Source organism: Myotis brandtii, unplaced genomic scaffold (genome assembly GCF_000412655.1).
Source record: "Myotis brandtii unplaced genomic scaffold, ASM41265v1 scaffold182, whole genome shotgun sequence".
In the NCBI taxonomy this organism is placed as follows: domain Eukaryota; kingdom Metazoa; phylum Chordata; class Mammalia; order Chiroptera; family Vespertilionidae; genus Myotis; species Myotis brandtii.
Genome location: NW_005356751.1, coordinates 2,081,271 through 2,098,529, shown reverse-complemented (window position 1 = coordinate 2,098,529; position 17,259 = coordinate 2,081,271). Strand labels below are relative to the sequence as shown.

General features: G+C 44.9%; 1 protein-coding gene across 1 annotated transcript in view; it reads right to left on the bottom strand.

The window, feature by feature from the left end:
* LOC102253564 (aromatase) overlaps positions 1-17,259 on the bottom strand; it is a 71,869-nt gene that overhangs the window by 33,133 nt on the left and 21,477 nt on the right. Inside the window, exon 2 of the mRNA XM_005863934.2 lies at positions 529-714. Coding sequence (XP_005863996.1) covers positions 529-676 — 148 coding nt within the window. The 5' untranslated portion in view covers positions 677-714. The remainder of the gene's footprint in view (positions 1-528; positions 715-17,259) is intronic.

Below are 17,259 nucleotides of genomic sequence, written 5' to 3'. Positions count from 1 at the left end.
CAACTGCCCAGCCTCATCCAGTCCTTACAGTGGTACCATTATCACCCACTCCCCTTCAGAACAAAAGAAAATGAGAGAGGCGTTAAGGGACGGCATGGAGAAGGCCTGGATGAAGCAGAGTGGAAAGGAGAAGGAAAGGAGTACAGAAGGCATTCCAGAGACTTTTCCACCTTCAGAGCAAAATTGGTATGAATTTGAATTCAACAAATAAACAACAACAAAAACCCCTGAATTTTTACCTTGCTCCTCCCAGTCTCAAACTTACCTTAAAGGGTTTGTGCCAAGTCTGCCTTACCAGAGATAACCACAGAGTAGAAGGTATTATCTAATATATTTTAAAATGCTTTCATTTAAAATGTACAGATAATTGATATAAAAATTTTCACCCGACTCTTCATTTGCCAATGTTGCTGTGGTGTTCAGCCATCTCCCCAGGTTTGCTCTGTGTCTTTTACAAAATTTTCTTTATCCTCATGGACCAGAAGCCCAAGTAAATAATCTTAGATACAAAACTAAATGATAACTTACCTGGGATTGAGGATGTGTCCTCATAATTCCAGACCAAAAAGAGAAAGCCGGTGAGCAGCAGGATGGGCATGGTGGCAACAGGAACGGCTTCAGGCACTACTACGCTGGTAATGTTATAATGCACTGGGTTCAGCATTTCCAAAATCATACTGTGATCCTCGATCTCAAGGGAGGCACGTTAAAGTCCTGTGGAAATCAAAGGGGCCGAAAAATTAGAGAATCCCCCAAGAGGTATAGCTAGGACTCCTGTCCCTTGAGAAGATGCTGTATTGCAGAGAGCTGCACTTTGTTTTATAACGCGATTGGACACTTAGACAAGACAAATTTGACCTGTGGGTACAAGTCAAAACAAGCAAGCCCAAGAGAGATCTTTTGGCTTGACATGCAGCATTTTTGACCTTGATAGTCTCAGGTTCATTTAGACGCTTGGTCTGATAGAACCTTATCATTTTGCCCTTGAGTGGATAGAGTGACTGAATTCCCAATTGAGAGCCAGATTTCTTACCAAAATACAAGAAAATGAAGCTCATTCCAGAGGTGGAGTCATTCTGTGACTTCATCAGCAGATTTTGTATAGGCAATCTTTTCCCCTTGCAGCCAAATCATTTTTTTTTTTTAAAAAAAAGCAATCCCCAAACACCCTTCCTTGCTCAAAATTGCTTTCCCTAAAGAATAAGCTTCTCTAGCAAGAATGTGTTTCTTGGTCATCAGTGAGGCATTCTCAGAGCCCCCCATTAGATTGTATATTGAATTCAAGTTGACTCACTCAGGACAAGTGAGGCTTAAAACCTTTTGCATCACAGGCTGAATTAAGCAATGCCTGTGGGGCCAGTGTCCAAGGTAATAGGAAAGAAGAATGGGAGAGGGAGAATAAAGGAGAGGAAAAAGAACAGGAATGGGAAGGAGGAAGAATAGAAAGGACAGACAGAGTAGAATGCCACCAGCAATAGGCTCAGGTGCCACTCAGCAACCTTGCTGCTCACAGCAGCTAACCTCCTGTGTAAGACGATTTTCAGTTTGATTTGCTGGTTCTGTTTTTCAACAACATAATGTTGAGTCTGTCTTTACAATAAGGCTTCCTAATACCTATACTCTCAAGAGAGAGTTTCAGAGATGCTGATTTGTTGAAGATACCTAGATTGAATAGATTTGTAGGGGGAGGAAAGAGCAACCATTCAATGCAGTTTCCCGGGGCCTGATGACTATTTGAAGGTTTACCTTCCTTTAGAAAGTGCCTGAAGTTTCCAGGACTTGTAATGGCTCTGAAACAGATTTTGGCTGGGTTTTATCTAGTAATAAGGTGCTAGATTCTTAGCCAGGGCTTCTAATTGGATTTCAGGGGCTCTGTGAACTCCCTGAAATGCTGCATAAAATGCTGTATCTGCTCATCTGCCCTTTTCAGAGGGAAAGAATCCAGACCTCTTATCACATTCTTAAAGACTGTGTACTTATAATTCTCCCAAGATCCATGAGATCTTAATCATCCAACCAAAGACCCATTTCTAGCAACTGCATTCAATTGCTTGATTCAGTCTATTTTCCCACTTTTTAAATAATCATTAACGGTTAAGTGCAAGGCACTAAAAATACCTGTACATGTATTGAAAAGTTAAAATGTGTGTGTGTGTGTGTGTGTGTGTGTGTGTGTGTGTGTGTGTAAAGTTGAGATTGGAATTTAGCAATGTTTCTGTAACTATCTGGTTCCTTTGTTAATGAGTAGGCGCTGCTTTGCACAGGTTGAGTTTTTTGGTTTTTAATTTCCAGAATGGAATTTGATATTCTGAGTAAGCTCCTGTGACTTTCTAGCAGGACCCTCCAGATTTCTATTCATATTGATGAAACCTGAAACCAGTGTTAAAAGCATAAGTGGAGAAAGTGATTGTGACAAAAAGGAGGATGATGTCACAGAGGAAGTGATGCTGGCAGAAAACTTCACATTGAAGGAACTCTCAGATATTTCACAACATTGAAAACACAAGGGATAAAATATTGGAAGCTGATGCAAATTTATAAAGGAGTATGGCAGTTCACCGAGGTGTTCACCAAGGTATGCTCCCTTGGTATCCTAAGTTATACAAAGAAGTCATGACCTTTTCAAATACTCTTGATAGGTGTGCTTTTTAAACAAACAAAGAAAACTCTTTAAGAATTGCAGTGTTTCTAATGTTTTAAATTACAGTGTATTAAATATTAGTTTTACTTTTTTTTCATTTTCCTAAACATTTAAAGCCTACAGTAAGAGTTTTTAATGTTTCAACAAAAATGTGGAGGGTCACAGCAGTGATTTTTCTCTCTTGGTTTTGAAGAGAGCTTTGGCGCAGTTTCAGCTTGCATGGTCGCTTTTACAATCCCACATTATCGTGTGAGGTGAGGATTGCCTTGATGTCTAAACTTTTAGTGGGGCTAAGAAGCTCAGTTTCTCATCTTCCTAAAAAGTTCATCAAGATGACTCAGAAAGTACTGTTTAAAGACCTGACAGGCTAAGGTTTTTTAAATTGATCTTTTAGGTAGAGAAGGAGAGGGAGGGAGGGAGAGAGAGAGGCATCAATTTGTTGTTTCAGTTATTCATTGGTTGCCTCTTGTATGTGCCCTGACCAGAGATCGAACCCATAACCTTGGTGTATCAGGACTATGCTCTAACCAATTTAGCTACTCAACCAGGGCAGGATGAGAATTTTTTTTTAATGCTAACAAAGCATTTTGCCATATGTCAGGCACTTTACAAATATTAAGCCATTCATCCTCACTACAGTCATAAGAGCTAAGTATGAGGATCCCCATTTTACAGGTGATGAAACTGAGGCATAGTCCTAGGGCACCCAACTTGTTTGTGGCAGAACTGAGATTGGTGTTCATATAGTCTGTCTCTAGAGCCCATGCTCTCTCTCTCTCTGGAAGGGACAGAGAGAGATAGAAACATCAATGATGAGAGAGAATCATTGATCAGCTGCTTCCTGCATGCCCTCACTGAGGATTGAGCCCATATCCCTGGCATATGCCCTGACCAGAATCAACCTCCTGGTTCATAGGTAGACGCTCAATCACTGAGTCACACTGGCGGGGCCAGAGTCCATGCTTTTAATCATGCCATTTTGTTGCCTATTATGGGATTCATTCGGTTTCTATATTCAGGGACTTTTTAATCATTTATGTTCATTCCTAGTCTATTCAGAATGACTCCCTTTAAAGGAATAAGCTTTATAGACCTCAGAAAAAAGATTGTCTTCTCCTTGTGTATTGGTTTTCCTGTTTGGTAGGACATTCTGATAGGCCACACAGACAGTTACACAGAGGCCTTTGAATGGTGGTACCAGAACTTCATAGAGGTTGCTTACATGTCTTGGGTGCCAGAAATACTCTCCCCTCACCTCCATGCATATGTATATATATAATTTATACACACACACAGGCATTTATTTGCAGGGTGGTCTCTGCTCTCCACTTGCTGGGGCATCCCACAGTGATCCTGGCACCAAGTAGGGGCTCTGGCCACCTAATGAACCAGACCTGTGCTCCTGTGCTGCATGGAGCTGCAGGTATCCTAACACCTTCACCTAATGCCTCACCAACCTCAGGGCAAGGAAATGCTAGTGCTATACCCAGAGTCCCCAGTCTGAGTGGGCCAAAGGCCCTTAGAGAGATAGCAGATCCTGTATGTCCTGGTGACCTTGGAATCAGGACACACCATGGACCCACAGTGCCAAGAGGGGCTCCCAGGTGACCTGATATAGGCCTGACCCTCTGCAGATTAGCGAGGCAGGCTCCAACCTTGCAGAAGTGCTGCCTAACCTGGCCAGACACTTCTAAATCCTACCTTGCAGAATGGGGCCCACCTGTCCAGCAGGGAGATGACCTGACCACCTTGGATGTCAAGCCTGCCTTCCCTCTCATTCTCTCCAGCACACCTGGTTTGTCCTTCTTTATGTCCCCACTCCCAGAGAAACGAGACTCAGCCACCTGCTGCATCTTCTGATTTGGGTATCCACAGAGGGTTGCCTCCTGGGGCTGCTGTTAGGAGACAGACAGATGACCTCAGCCACCCAGGGCTGACCAGATCTTGGGGGCGGAGGTACAGATTCTTATTGAACAGTTTCCCAGGCTGGAGAGTATCCTGTCCCAGGGAGGGGCTGCTGAGTGGGGCTGAGGGCCTGGAGGGATAAGAGTGGGGGAGAATGAGCATGATTCTAAGCAGAAAGAATGATCAGCAAAGAACAGAAAGAAGGCTGGTGACGCCGGGCTCAGAGAGTGGGGGAGTGGGGTTTACTGGGGATGGAGATAGTGATAGGGAACACCTGTGCAAAGCCTTTGTAGGCACATTAAAGATAATAGAATTTGTCCTAAGAGAAATGAAGAAACACTGAAGGGCTTTAAGGAGGGGGTCAACTGTTTCCATTTCCTTTTCAACCATTTCCTCTTTTTAAAACTCCTGGCATTTGCTTCAACTACACTCATAATACCAATTACTCAGAGGTTACATATGACCTTCCTACTGCCCAGTCCACTCCTTTTTACCTTCATCTTTGTTGTTCTTGATCTCACCCTGTGCCATTGGACCCCTTTCGCCATTCCTCCTTCTTGAATCCTTTTGTTTACACTTACTGTGATAGGCGTTTCCTTTTCTCCCATTGTTCCTTCTTATTCCTCTGTGCCCTGTGGACCCCAGACTAAGTGCTTTGCTTCACACTCTGAGAACTCATTACTTTTTCTGACTCCAGTTCTTACTGCTATTTCCTTCTTGGCCCTGTCCTCTCTCTTTAGCTCCATATCTGAAGCTCCAAATGCCTAGTGAACATCACCACTTAGATGTCTCACCATCATTCCACACTTATGTCTAATATCAAATTCATCAACTCCCTCCTAAACTCGTCTCACTTCAACCTTTTTATACATTGGTTTCGTAGTCATTCAACTTCAAAATCTTGTTTTCACTTACCCCTTAACTTTCCTACCCACATCCCTCATCCCAATCTAACCACGCCCAGTCCCAAAGTTCTAAGGATATTCCATAAAAATGTATTGTCGTTGACTCAAGGAACTTTCCTGAACTTCCTTTACTCCTGGGTCAATATCCTAATTTTTATAATGGACCTTAACCCTACCATCTGCTTGGTTTATGATCAAAGCATATTCTTAGGGGTCAATTGAAGTCAAATTCACATCTGCTTTCTAGATTCTTGCCAAAAGTTAGCTTCAACTCTCTAATCCAACTGTTTTTAAAAGCCTTTGTGAAAATCTGTTGGGGCCCAACTGGCATAGCTCAGTGGTTGAGCATTAACCTATGAACCAGGAGGTCTCGGGTTTGATTCCCAGTCAGGATATGTACCAGGGTTGCAGTCTCGATCCCCAGTTGGGGCGTGCAGGAGGCAGCCAATCAATGATTCTCTCCCTCTTCCTTCCTCTCTGAAATCAATAAAAATATTTTTTTAAAAATCTATTGGGGATTCTTGGTGGACCCTCCACTCTGAGAAGTCCCAAGATCTGATGCCCTCAAGGGCTACACAGGTGACACAAGTGAGGTGAACAGACTTGTAGCACATTATAGAGCATAGCCCTCTTCTCAAAGTATCAGGCATGATGCCAAACAAAACATCTCTCCGTGGGCCCAATCTAGACCCCAGCCCATTCACAGCCTTTACTTAGTATCTAAATCAATTGACATGACTCAAGGAACTGCACTTAGACCTAGTTGTGTCTTATCTGAAATGCCTTTGCTTAGCCAGGCTTTGGTGCCAGGCCATAAGCTAACTCTGAGTGACTATAAGATCAGCCATCCATACTGTTTTATCTAAAGAGATGTTTTCAGGATAATAAAATCATTTATATTTATCCTTTGGAATTAAATGTATTTTTGTATGTTTCCTCAAATCCCTTACATATAAGTGGGGCATTAATTAACTCACTAAAAGGCGAGTTCCTCAAAGCACGGGATACATGTCTGTCTCCTTCAAGCCCGTATCCTACTCCTAGAACAGCATCCAGACCTTGGTACATGGTTGCTACAAACCTGTTGCCTGAGTTTGCATTGTTTCTGCCTTTGTCCAGATTTCACTTTCTATTGTAACTCCCTGACCCCTTTCCTCTCAGGACTTCCCTTTCAGTTCATTCTGCACACCATCGCCAGATAGTTTTTCAACTCAGTTTTTTTTTTTTTATCACATCAATCCTCTGCTAAAAACTCTGTGCTTCCAGTCGATTACAGGCTTCAAAATTCATCCTCATCGAGCCTTATTTCTTGGCTCTCTGTACCCAGACTCTGACTCCTCACTGACCCACAGACATCCTACCTGGGAGTTCTTCTCATATCCCCCCAGCTTAGCTGGTTCTGCCCACAGGTCTCCTGGGAAAGGTCTGTATCTTCCTTCCCTGAGCCTTCTTTTACCTGATATAAATACCCCTCCTTACTTTCCGTTTGATGTGGGATATTCTTTTTTTCCCCCCAACTGTTAAGTCACTCTATAACTCAGAGTCCTGGAGAGTTTCATTAAACATTTACTAAGGACCCTGACTGAATAAGGTGATAGATTCAGGAACGAGAGGCATAAGTTCCAAGGAAGGTGTTATGTACCAGGACTCTTAGGATGACAGGCAGAGCTGCCCATGAACTGCTACACCGAGGAAACATGGGTTACCCGAAGTTGAAAGACACTTCAAGATCTTCTAATACAGCGGTTCTCAACCTGTGGGTCACGACCCCTTTGGCGGTTGAACGACCCTTTCACGGGTCGCCTAAGACCATCCTGCATGTCAGGTATTTACATTACGATTCATAACAGTAGCAACATTACAGTTATGAAGTAGCAACGAAAATAATTTTATGGTTGGGTCACAACATGAGGAACTGTATTTAAAGGGCCAGAAGGTTGAGAACTACTGTTCTAATAGTATAGTTCTCTTCCTTGAAAAATGAACCAACTACATGAGGTCCAGGCAAGTAAGATCAGTTTCAGTGGTCACTTAAAAGTGGGAAAAGTTTACCCTTGTGTACATTCTACAATCTGGTTTCCATGCCCTGGCACTGGGGTCCTGACACTGGAGGTTCTAGTCATTCTTCCTGGAAAGCGTCCAACTGAGTCACTGGAATTTTCTTATTCTGAAGCAGGCGACATATAGGAATCAAAAAAGGAAACCTGGAGGGATCAACGTTGTGTGGTTGGTGTGGACTTCTCGAGGCCCTGCTAGATGACCTCAGCCACTAGCATTCCAACCACATAGGGAAGACTATTGACAGTGCATAAAAGGCAAGTTACCCTCACAGGTAAATGTACAAGCTGCCAAAACCCACATTTCACATGAGCATGCAGACCCAGAGCTCTTGGGCATCAGGCAGGGCTGGGACTTTTGTACTCATCTTTGAGGTCTCACGACTTCAATGCATGTTTGTGGAACTTTTCTTTGCAATAGCTTACTGGCCAGCCACCAGCAGGCCTGGCTGGCCTATAAAAGCTTTCATTTTTGCCCCTTTAAGGGTGCCTTCTTGTCCCTCAGATACCTAATCCATTGTCCTCTGATGGTATTTGATATCCTCTCCAATGAGAGTTTGCTTTAAAGTATAAAACAAATTATCAATGAAAAGTCTTCTAGACCTTGATCACTTAAAGTCTTTCAGGACATGAGTTAAGGGGTGGGGGTGCAGAAGATTGTGGGACCAGAGTTCTACCAGGGGGCCCTCAGATGCTGTTGTGTAGGGGCTGCATGACACCCACCCTGAGCCTATCTTGTCGAGGAGGCAGAAAGGGCAAGGCTGGGTATCATTCCTGTAGCAAGTCATTTCTCTAAGAGATTTCCCACCCCTTCACTTTTTTTATTTTGGTATTTTATGTTGAATTTACTCCTGGGCTATAAGTTTTTGTTTCTTTAGTATTTTCTGGGATATCTTTTTTCTTCTGTGCAACTCCTCTTCTGGTTTAGGGACAATCTGCTCTTTTTCAGTAACAATCATCTCAGTGTGGCAGAGAGAGCTCATGGGTGGATTAACCCACCCATGCTCTGTAAGTTCTATGCTGAATCTTGGGAGCTTTGTTCAGCTGGATGTGCTCAATGACCAGAGAATCAACATCTAACCCCTTAAGTCAGCATTGCTCTCAGCATTTTTAAGCATGTGCAGCAAAAATTCAGTACTCTTTTTCCTCCAACCCTGTGTCCAGCCCCACTATTTGGCCTGGGCACACCTACCAACTCCACCATTGTAATGACAGAATGGTACACATTGCTTCTGTAGAGTGACATCCTTCAGATACTTGGTGGCTTTTTGGATATGTATACCCTTGATGTCCTGGGAATTTTCGCAAGTGTTCTTAAAGTGAACATGAAGATTTGAACCTTTTGATTTGTATGATTTCGTGGGGTTTTCTGGGTCAGTGAATAGTGAACTATTTTCAGAGGTCACTTCTGAATACTTTCAGGAAGAGCTCCCACCCCTTCACTTTCAGTTCAATTTTGCAAGACCTAATGTGTTGTCTCATTGTGAAACAGATAAGACAGAAGGATTTTTCAGTCCAATTTTGGCTTTTAACCTGAGGGAAAATGCAGAAGTGACAGTGTCACAGGAGCAGGATTTGGGGCCAGGGGCTTGAGTTCAAGTCTCAGCTTGTGGCTAACCAGCCAGCTATGTGACCTCATTCACTTCCCAAGCCTCCTTGAGCCCTGGCTGACAAGTGAATTCTACCTCAGGACACTGAGGTATGGATTAAAGTGAAAGTTTCAGAGTTCTGTACCAGTGCTTGCTGTCGTTCCTCAGGCTTACGGTCTCTGTGGCACATGGAATGATATGACTCTGTGACACTGGAAACAATGACAGGTCCCCAAGTGGGGCTGCTTAGGGCATCCCTGATGCCACCAGCCTGAGAGGCCACTAAACCTCTTGCTTGTGGTAAGATCCAGAGTCATTCCTGAGCCTTGGTGTCCAAGATTTTATCATGCTGAGATCCCAAGAGGCCTTGTTTTCGGCTCACTTTCATTTTGTAAGGGCTATAACAAACCAGTCCTATAGGGAACACACTCAGCTGCCTCTGCAATGGGATGTCTTCATCATTACCACACCATAAATTCCTCCAGGGCAAAGACACCTCGTTGATCTGTAGCCCCTATGGAGGCTACCATGAGTGCCTGGAACCTGTAAATGCTCAGTAAATGTTGGCAAGTGAACAAGGTTAGCAGGTTAAGTTTTTTTTTAGGGCTGGGGTCATTAAAGAATGACGCATTCACATAATCCAAGAGGAATGTTTCCTTATTCTGTGATTCCAGCTGCCAGCTTTCAGCAATGCAGCAGCCCCTCTCCACCACCCAAACAGTCAGATAAGAGCAGCATTTCTGCCCTTTTCTGGCGAGCTTATCTGTTGTTTAATGAACAAGCTGTGAGGCCACAGAGATGGCCTAGAGCAAGGCCAATCTCTGGCAAGGCAGCCAAAGGCTGACCCCAAGTGCTAGGCTTATTTAACCTCTCTGGACCTCCTTTATCTATAAAACAAGGGGGTTGGGCCATATGAGCTCTTCTAGCTCTGTGCCTGATGTCCAACATTCTTACCCTTTATCTTATTTTCCCCTCCAGAAACTCCCCAGTACTTTTGCCCTGCTTCATCTTCATCCATTGTCTCTTTCTACACCCAGTGCCTCTGGGCCCCAGTCCCAGAGCTAACCTGGGATAGCAGGGAACCTGGGGTGCAAACAGCTAACTTTGGCCATTTTCTCAAGCTCTTCTCATTCTCTCTAGAGCAGCGGTTCTCAACCTGTGGGTCGCGACCCCTTTGGGGGTCGAACGACCCTTTCACAGGGGTCCCCTAGGACCATCGGAAAACACATATATAATTACATACTGTTTTTGTGATTAATCACTATGCTTTAATTATGTTCAATTTGTGCCAATGAAAATACATCCTGCATATCAGATATTTACATTATGATTCATAACAGTAGCAAAATTACAGTTATGAAGTAGCAACAAAAATAATTTTATGGTTGGGGGTCACCACAACATGAAGAACTGTATTAAAAGGTTGTGGCATTAGGAAGGTTGAGAACCACTGCTCTAGAGCCTTGGACCCATTCTGAGAATCTAATGAAAGCCACGGAACAGCACCCTGGAGAGATACACTCAGAAATCAAGTGCAATGCTTTGAATATAATTCTGGGTTCTGGATCCCCTAAGACCCATCCACCCACTTTAAATGAACAATTTGGGTTAAGTTCCTTTCTTTATCTTCCACATCAGATTCCCAATGCCCCAGAGGCTCTTTCTATATCAAAACCACCTTCAGTGACCAGTGAAGTATGGTGTCCAGTTTATAAGTGAATGGAATTTTCTTTGGGCATTTTACATTTCAACTGGACCCTGAATATGGGTGAAGATTTAATAAGGTGATAGATTATGCAGCCAATGGAACCAATGAGAAAGATTTAAGGGGAGAGTAAGGGGCATGCCTGATAACCTGAAGTCCCATCTGTGGCCTACCTTACACTGACAGTCTCCGTGGCCACAGTTTAGCCCTCAGTGGGCATTAAGGCTCGTTGGATCTCTGGGCTTCTGCCATGGAGGGTCCCATCTCATTGAGAGTACATACATGTGCAGACCTCTGTATTCACTCCCAAAATGAATATCTTCAATGTCCTAACCACTATTTCATGCTCTAGCAATTTAGCAATGAACAGAATGAGGTTGTAGAGGCATAAAACAACCATGGGAAGAGAGGAGAAAATTATTATCCTGGGAAAGTTGGGTATGGCTTGAGACAGGCTAGTAAGCCAGGACAAGTGGGTTAGGGAAACTGAGGCAGATAGTTAAAGGGCCAAGCAGTTTACAGCCATCTAATAAATCACAAAATCCTGTCTTCCCTAAACCAAGGACACTTAAGAGCAAATGGTTTACACTTCTCCTCAACCAGAGGCTAAGTAGCTTAAATCACCCTACTCAGGGAGATAGCAGAAATCTAGTTTGTGCCATTTGTGCCAACCACACCCAATGACAGGTGAAGTTAAGGGAATAAATCTCATTTTGGCACATCCGCATAAAGCCCCTAAACTCCCAACCTTTAAGACAAAAGACCCAGGACATGTATCCCAGGAGCACACCCACACCTTTCTTCCCTCTTAGGCATGCATCTCCTAAATTCTAAGGGTCCCCATCAGACTTGCAAGAAGGGGAGTAATGGGCAGCAGCAGCTTATCCCAGGCTAACCCCCTGAACTTTTCCCCAAAGCCCCCTTTTCTCTGTCTTTCCAGTGAGCCAGAGCAGCGCCACCTAGGCTCATTTCTTTCCTATGACATTTCTAGAGCCAAAGCAACCCTGCCTAGTCCCTCTCCCATTGCTTCTATCTTAGGCCTTCCTATTTCACTGTCCCAAGCTTTAATAGACATACACTCAACATCACCTGAAACATCACCTGAAGTCATGCCGTGAAATCTTTCCTGCACGAAGTCTAGAACCCTCACACTACCAGCCAGCCTGAGACAGACCCGCTTCCAGCCTGGTTCCTGTCTGTTAACATAATGAGCAGTCCTAGAAGGAGAAGCATTATTTTACAAGGTATCAAGTTAAGGGAAAGGCATTGCAGGCTGAGGGAGAATGAGAAGAGGACTGACGGGAAACTCAAAGGGGCTTCTGCATCTCTCCCTGTGCATGCATTGCTACAGCTCTACTTCAATTTCTTCATCAGAAAAATGGGGAACATAGTAGTGTTTTTGTTATATGATTGATTTACAGAGAGAGAGGAAGGGAGAGGGAGAGAAAGAGAAAGATCTGAGAGCAGAACATCAAGGGGCTGCCTCTTGCACATTCCCTAAGGGGGATCGAGCCTGCAACCTAGGTATGTGTCCTGACTGGGAATTGAACAAGCAACCTCTTGGTACAGGGGACGACCCCCAACCAACTGAACCACACTGGTCAGGGCCATAATAGTGTTTCTTGACCTGGTAACTGTGAGTAGGAAATGAGTTAAAGCATATTGGGGCCTTATGGGAGTAGCTAGCACATAGAGTTCAATACAACAAGAGCATAGGTAATAAGGGCAGTCCTGGAAGTCACTGGAAGAAGCAGTCTTTGGACTGTAGCAGTGTCCTCAGGGGCCACTGTAGACTGTGTGCTTTTGGTTAGGTCACTTTACCTCTCCTGGGTACTCTGAGGAATAAGGTGGTCTGTTGGTGGCCTGGAGGTTAGTCATTCTATGACCCTTTATCATGTGAGATGCTGAGGTGGCCTGAACAGAATTGTGGAACAGTTGACATTAGCCTTGAGTGCCCCTCCTCACCCCTGGTTCCTTTTCTATATCATTTCCTCACATTTCCTATCTACCCACTTTCTTCTTCCCAGTCAGAGGCAATTGCCTCACCAAAATAGTCTCTGGGGCTAAACTTTCAACTTGTTCTCCCTCACCGGGATATTTTCATTTTAATAGGTGCCTGGAGCAGTTCTTTGGGGGCACAAAAGAAATGTTTAGCACTCTCAGCTCTATGAGAGCCTGTAGTCTAATAGAAGAAAAAAAACCACACTAATAAGCATGATACTGTTGACAAATCCAAAGAAATATTAGCATTGAGATGTGGCCAAACAAGGCTTTGTGTGAAAGGTGGGACTTGACCTGGGCTTTGAAATGTGGTTGGGATTTTTATGGTGAGTAGAGGAGGGACTTTGTAAATGCTTGGAGGTCAGAATGAGTAAGGAGGAATGAATAGGCGGCTGAGAGTAATGAGACTCAAGAAGCTGGTTTCATGCTGGGAAATATTACTATCTACTGGTGGAACTGTAAGTAGGGTTGGGAGTCTGAGGGAAGATATGGGAGAGGCATTGGTCTCTGGCTTTTAGTTTGATCGTGTATTTCTATGCTAGGAAAATAGCATACATGTCCTCCCATACAAGGAAACTAGAGGAAGTTTTGAGAAAATAGAAAATTCTGTTAGCTAAACTGCCTACGTAGGTACTAACAGTAGATATAGAGGCAGGTATCTTCAGAACTAATTTGAGCCTTGCAAAAATATTTTAAATTTACATCGTATTTACCTTACATCTCATTGCCAATAAGAACTGAATTTGATCATCCATCTTTTCTGCCACACTTGGCTTCAAATGACCATTTGCTACTTCCCAAATCAAGTCTGTGGATGAAAGAATTGGTCACACTGGCTGTGACTTTTATACTCTGAAAATTCAGGCAGTCCTCTTCAGTTCTAGGATATTCTTGGCTAATCTTTGTTTAAATATTGCCTCCCCTCCATGCTCACTAGTTTTATTACAATATTGATTAGACAAATGTTGGGTCTTATGGGTCCATCCTTTATGTTTCTTACCTGTTTTCCGTATTTCCCATCTATCTTATTGTGCTGCATTCTGATACAATTCCTTGATTGAATTTCCCAGCTCTTCAACTGTTATTTAGTTTTTCAGTCCTTCCAGTGAGATTTTATGTCAAAAATATTGATGTCTATTATCTGTTCTTTTTTTTTTATGGATGCAACATCTGCTGGTATCTCTGAGGCTATTAATTCAGCATATGCTCCAGTCCGGTTTTGATGCATCAGCACATCTCTTTCCTCAGGTACATAACTCTTCCATTTGCTTATAGTTTGTGACTCCCTTTGGTGGTGTTGGCATTAAACAAATGTTTGGTCTTACTTATGTGCTCACTTTTGTGGCTGGAATTTCCTTAGTTAGCTGGCTGCTTCTGTTTACTCACCTTTTGGAGGAGGATGAGAAGAGGCAGGATATTTTGCTACAGGTTATACTTCAATCTTTTCCAGGAAGAGTGAGGAAGGGAACATACCCTCACTTGTCAGAATATCTTAGCAGTTGGGCTTCTGGGCTTGGGTGTACACTGTATCTCCAGCTCCAGCTCTCTATGCCAGTGGCTTCTTTGGGCAGAGCCCCAAGTTAGCTGCTGCTTGGTAAGGGGAAAGATGTACAGGAACTCCTGAAGCCAGTTCACCAAATCTGCTGTTGCCTTGGTTCTCTCCCGCCCTTATAAATCCGCGTTCTTCAGGTATGGAGCTTTCCGGGGTTCTGTCTTTGTAGGGATGCTCTTCTTGCCTATATGTACTTTTATTTGTTTCCTTTATCAGGTTAGTCCCAGCAAGTTTTTATACTTCCAGGATTTCTGGCCCAAGGAGGACGTTCATTCTTGGTTTATAGTTCAGTTGTGGATTTTAAAAATACCTTTTCTATCTATTCTGGAGATTTGGGGGTGACAAATAAAGGCTGTTGCCTGTGCTTTATCCACCATCTTGAACCAGTAGTTTACTAAGGTTGTAAAAATAAGGTTCCACAGATTTCTGAAAACAGTTCCAAAGAAGGAGCTCAAATGATGTTCTTGTGATATAGTAGAAGCGATCAAGCTGCGTAGGAGAGTCACATGTTTGGTGGCTTGAATGTCTGATGTAGACACCAAGGAAAGACCATGTGACAGTGAGGCAGCACTCAAGGAGGGCTCTGAAGCTGAGATATGTAAACAGGGGAGGCTTCAGGGGTAATAAAGAGATATGTTTGGAGACTCAGAAGAGCAAACACAGATTAGATATGGAGGCTGGTGTCCCAGCTGGAGGAAAAGAAGCAAGCAGAAAGGCAAGCACATAGAAATGGCTTCTCAGAGAATGGGTAGAACAGAGAACGTGGGAGATTTTGGCCAGGCATGAGAATTCCAATAAAATAATCAAAATTTCTGTAAGGCAGGGTAGCTTGCAAAGAGGCGATGGGTGAATCCTTAATAAGTGACATTTGAAAAAGGCTCAAATGATCTGTGACCAGTTGGAATTTGGAAGTAAGACATCATCAGCCTTGTTAAAGTTTTTTTCTCGTTACAGTTTTTATGGCATTATGGTTGTATCATTATAGGGAATAATTCACTTTAGAGCTCTGATCCATACTGTGAGATTTGGGGCAAGTTACAACACCACTCTGAGACTTCAGTTTCCTTGCCAGTAACATGGAGATAATAAAAACATCCTTGCCTTGAGATAACATAGATAAAATATCTATGTAATAATAGGATAATATGCAGATTGGTCAGGACGCAGTCACCTACCGACCGATCAGCAGGGACCTGAGGCTACGTGGCACCTGGCTGGAGCAGGGGACCTCAGGCCGTGCCCCCCACTTGGTGGGGCTTGATGGGGGACCTCAGGCCTCACCCCCCGCCCGGCCAGGCTTGATGGGGAACCTCAGGCCACACCCCCCGCCCCAGCACCAGGCCGGGGGACCTCAGGCCATGCCCCCTACCCCAGCACCATGCCAGGGCACCTGAGGCTGTGCTGGGGGACCTGAGGCTGCACCCCCTGCCTGTCGGGGCTTGATGGGGACCTGAGACTCTGCTCCCCCACCCAGCGCCAGGCCGGGGGACCTGAGGGTGTGCCCCCCGCCCAGAGGAGCTTGACGGAGGTGGGTCCGGCCGGGTCTGGGTCTCCTGCGATTTCAAAGCACGTGCGGGTGGGCGGGGACTTGACTCTGGGTCCCATGGCATGCCCCAGACTCTGATAGGAGGGACATTTTTATATACATTTTACTAATTTTGTTTCATCTCTGACACTATTATAGAGAAAGGGCAAATAGCAATATTAAAATATTTCCTCTAATTAATTCCCTTTTAATGTGCACAAATTTTGTGCACCAGGCCACTAGTCCTATATAATAAAAGGCTAATTTGCAAATAGACCAAACAGCAGAACAACCGGAACAACTGAACAACCGGTCGCTATGATGTGCGCTGACCACCAGGGGGCATGTGTGGAACATGGTGGGTGTTGGGCATGGTGGGATGGTGGAGCAGGTGAGCAGGGGTGCCAAACCAAGGCGGGGCACCGGTCGCTGTCATTAGGACAAGCCTCTGGTGGTTACTGAAAATTGTTTGTTCTTGTGCTCTGTGGTTCCACTTGGCGCTCGCACCTGCAGCTGGCGCCGGAGCGGCCGCTTGCACTCACTGCTGGCACCCGGCGCTGGTTCCGATTGCCCAGTGCTGGTCCCAATCGCTTGGCGCCATCAGCGGGTGCGAGTGGTAGCTGGCAGCCCTGATCTCCCCTGAGGGCTTCTCCACCTACCCCTGCTCCTGAGGGGCAATCGGAGCAGCAGCCGCCACTTGCACCTGTTGCTGGCACCAGCCCCAATCACTCCACGCCATTAGCGGGTGCGAGTGAGGCTGGTGCTGTCAGCGCATGGGAGCGGCAGCAGTGGAGCAGGGCTGCTGGCAGAGAGGGGACCGGGGCCTGCGGCAGGAGGGGCCAGGCGGTGGTGTGGAGGATGGGCCGAGACCCACCTCTGTGCCCTCTGCAGCCTCATGGCCCACAGTTCCTTTCAGGTGCACGAATTCATGCACTGGGCCACTAGTCTACACTAATAAAAGACAAACATGCAAATTGACCATACCTTCGCTATGCCTTAAGCCATGCCCACCAGCCAATCAGAGCAACTATATGCAAATTAACCCAACCAAGATGGTGGCCATGGCCACGGAGCTGGAGCGAGCAGGAGGCTTGAGTTGCCCCTGGCAATGGAGGAAGCCAAGCTTCCCGACCCACCCTGGCCAGCTCTGAGCTCCCCTGAAGGTTACAAAGTTTCAATTATAGAAGGTAAATAAATCCCAGAATAAAAAAGAAAAAGAAAAAAGGAGAGGCTGGGAGCTTTCGACGCCGGGGGGCTTGGCCAGCCTGAAAACGGCACTCAGCCCCTCACCCAGACTGGCCAGGCACCCCAGTGGGGACCCCCTACCCTAAAGGGGGTATGGCCAGCCTGAAAACAGCCATCAGCCCCTCACCCAGGCT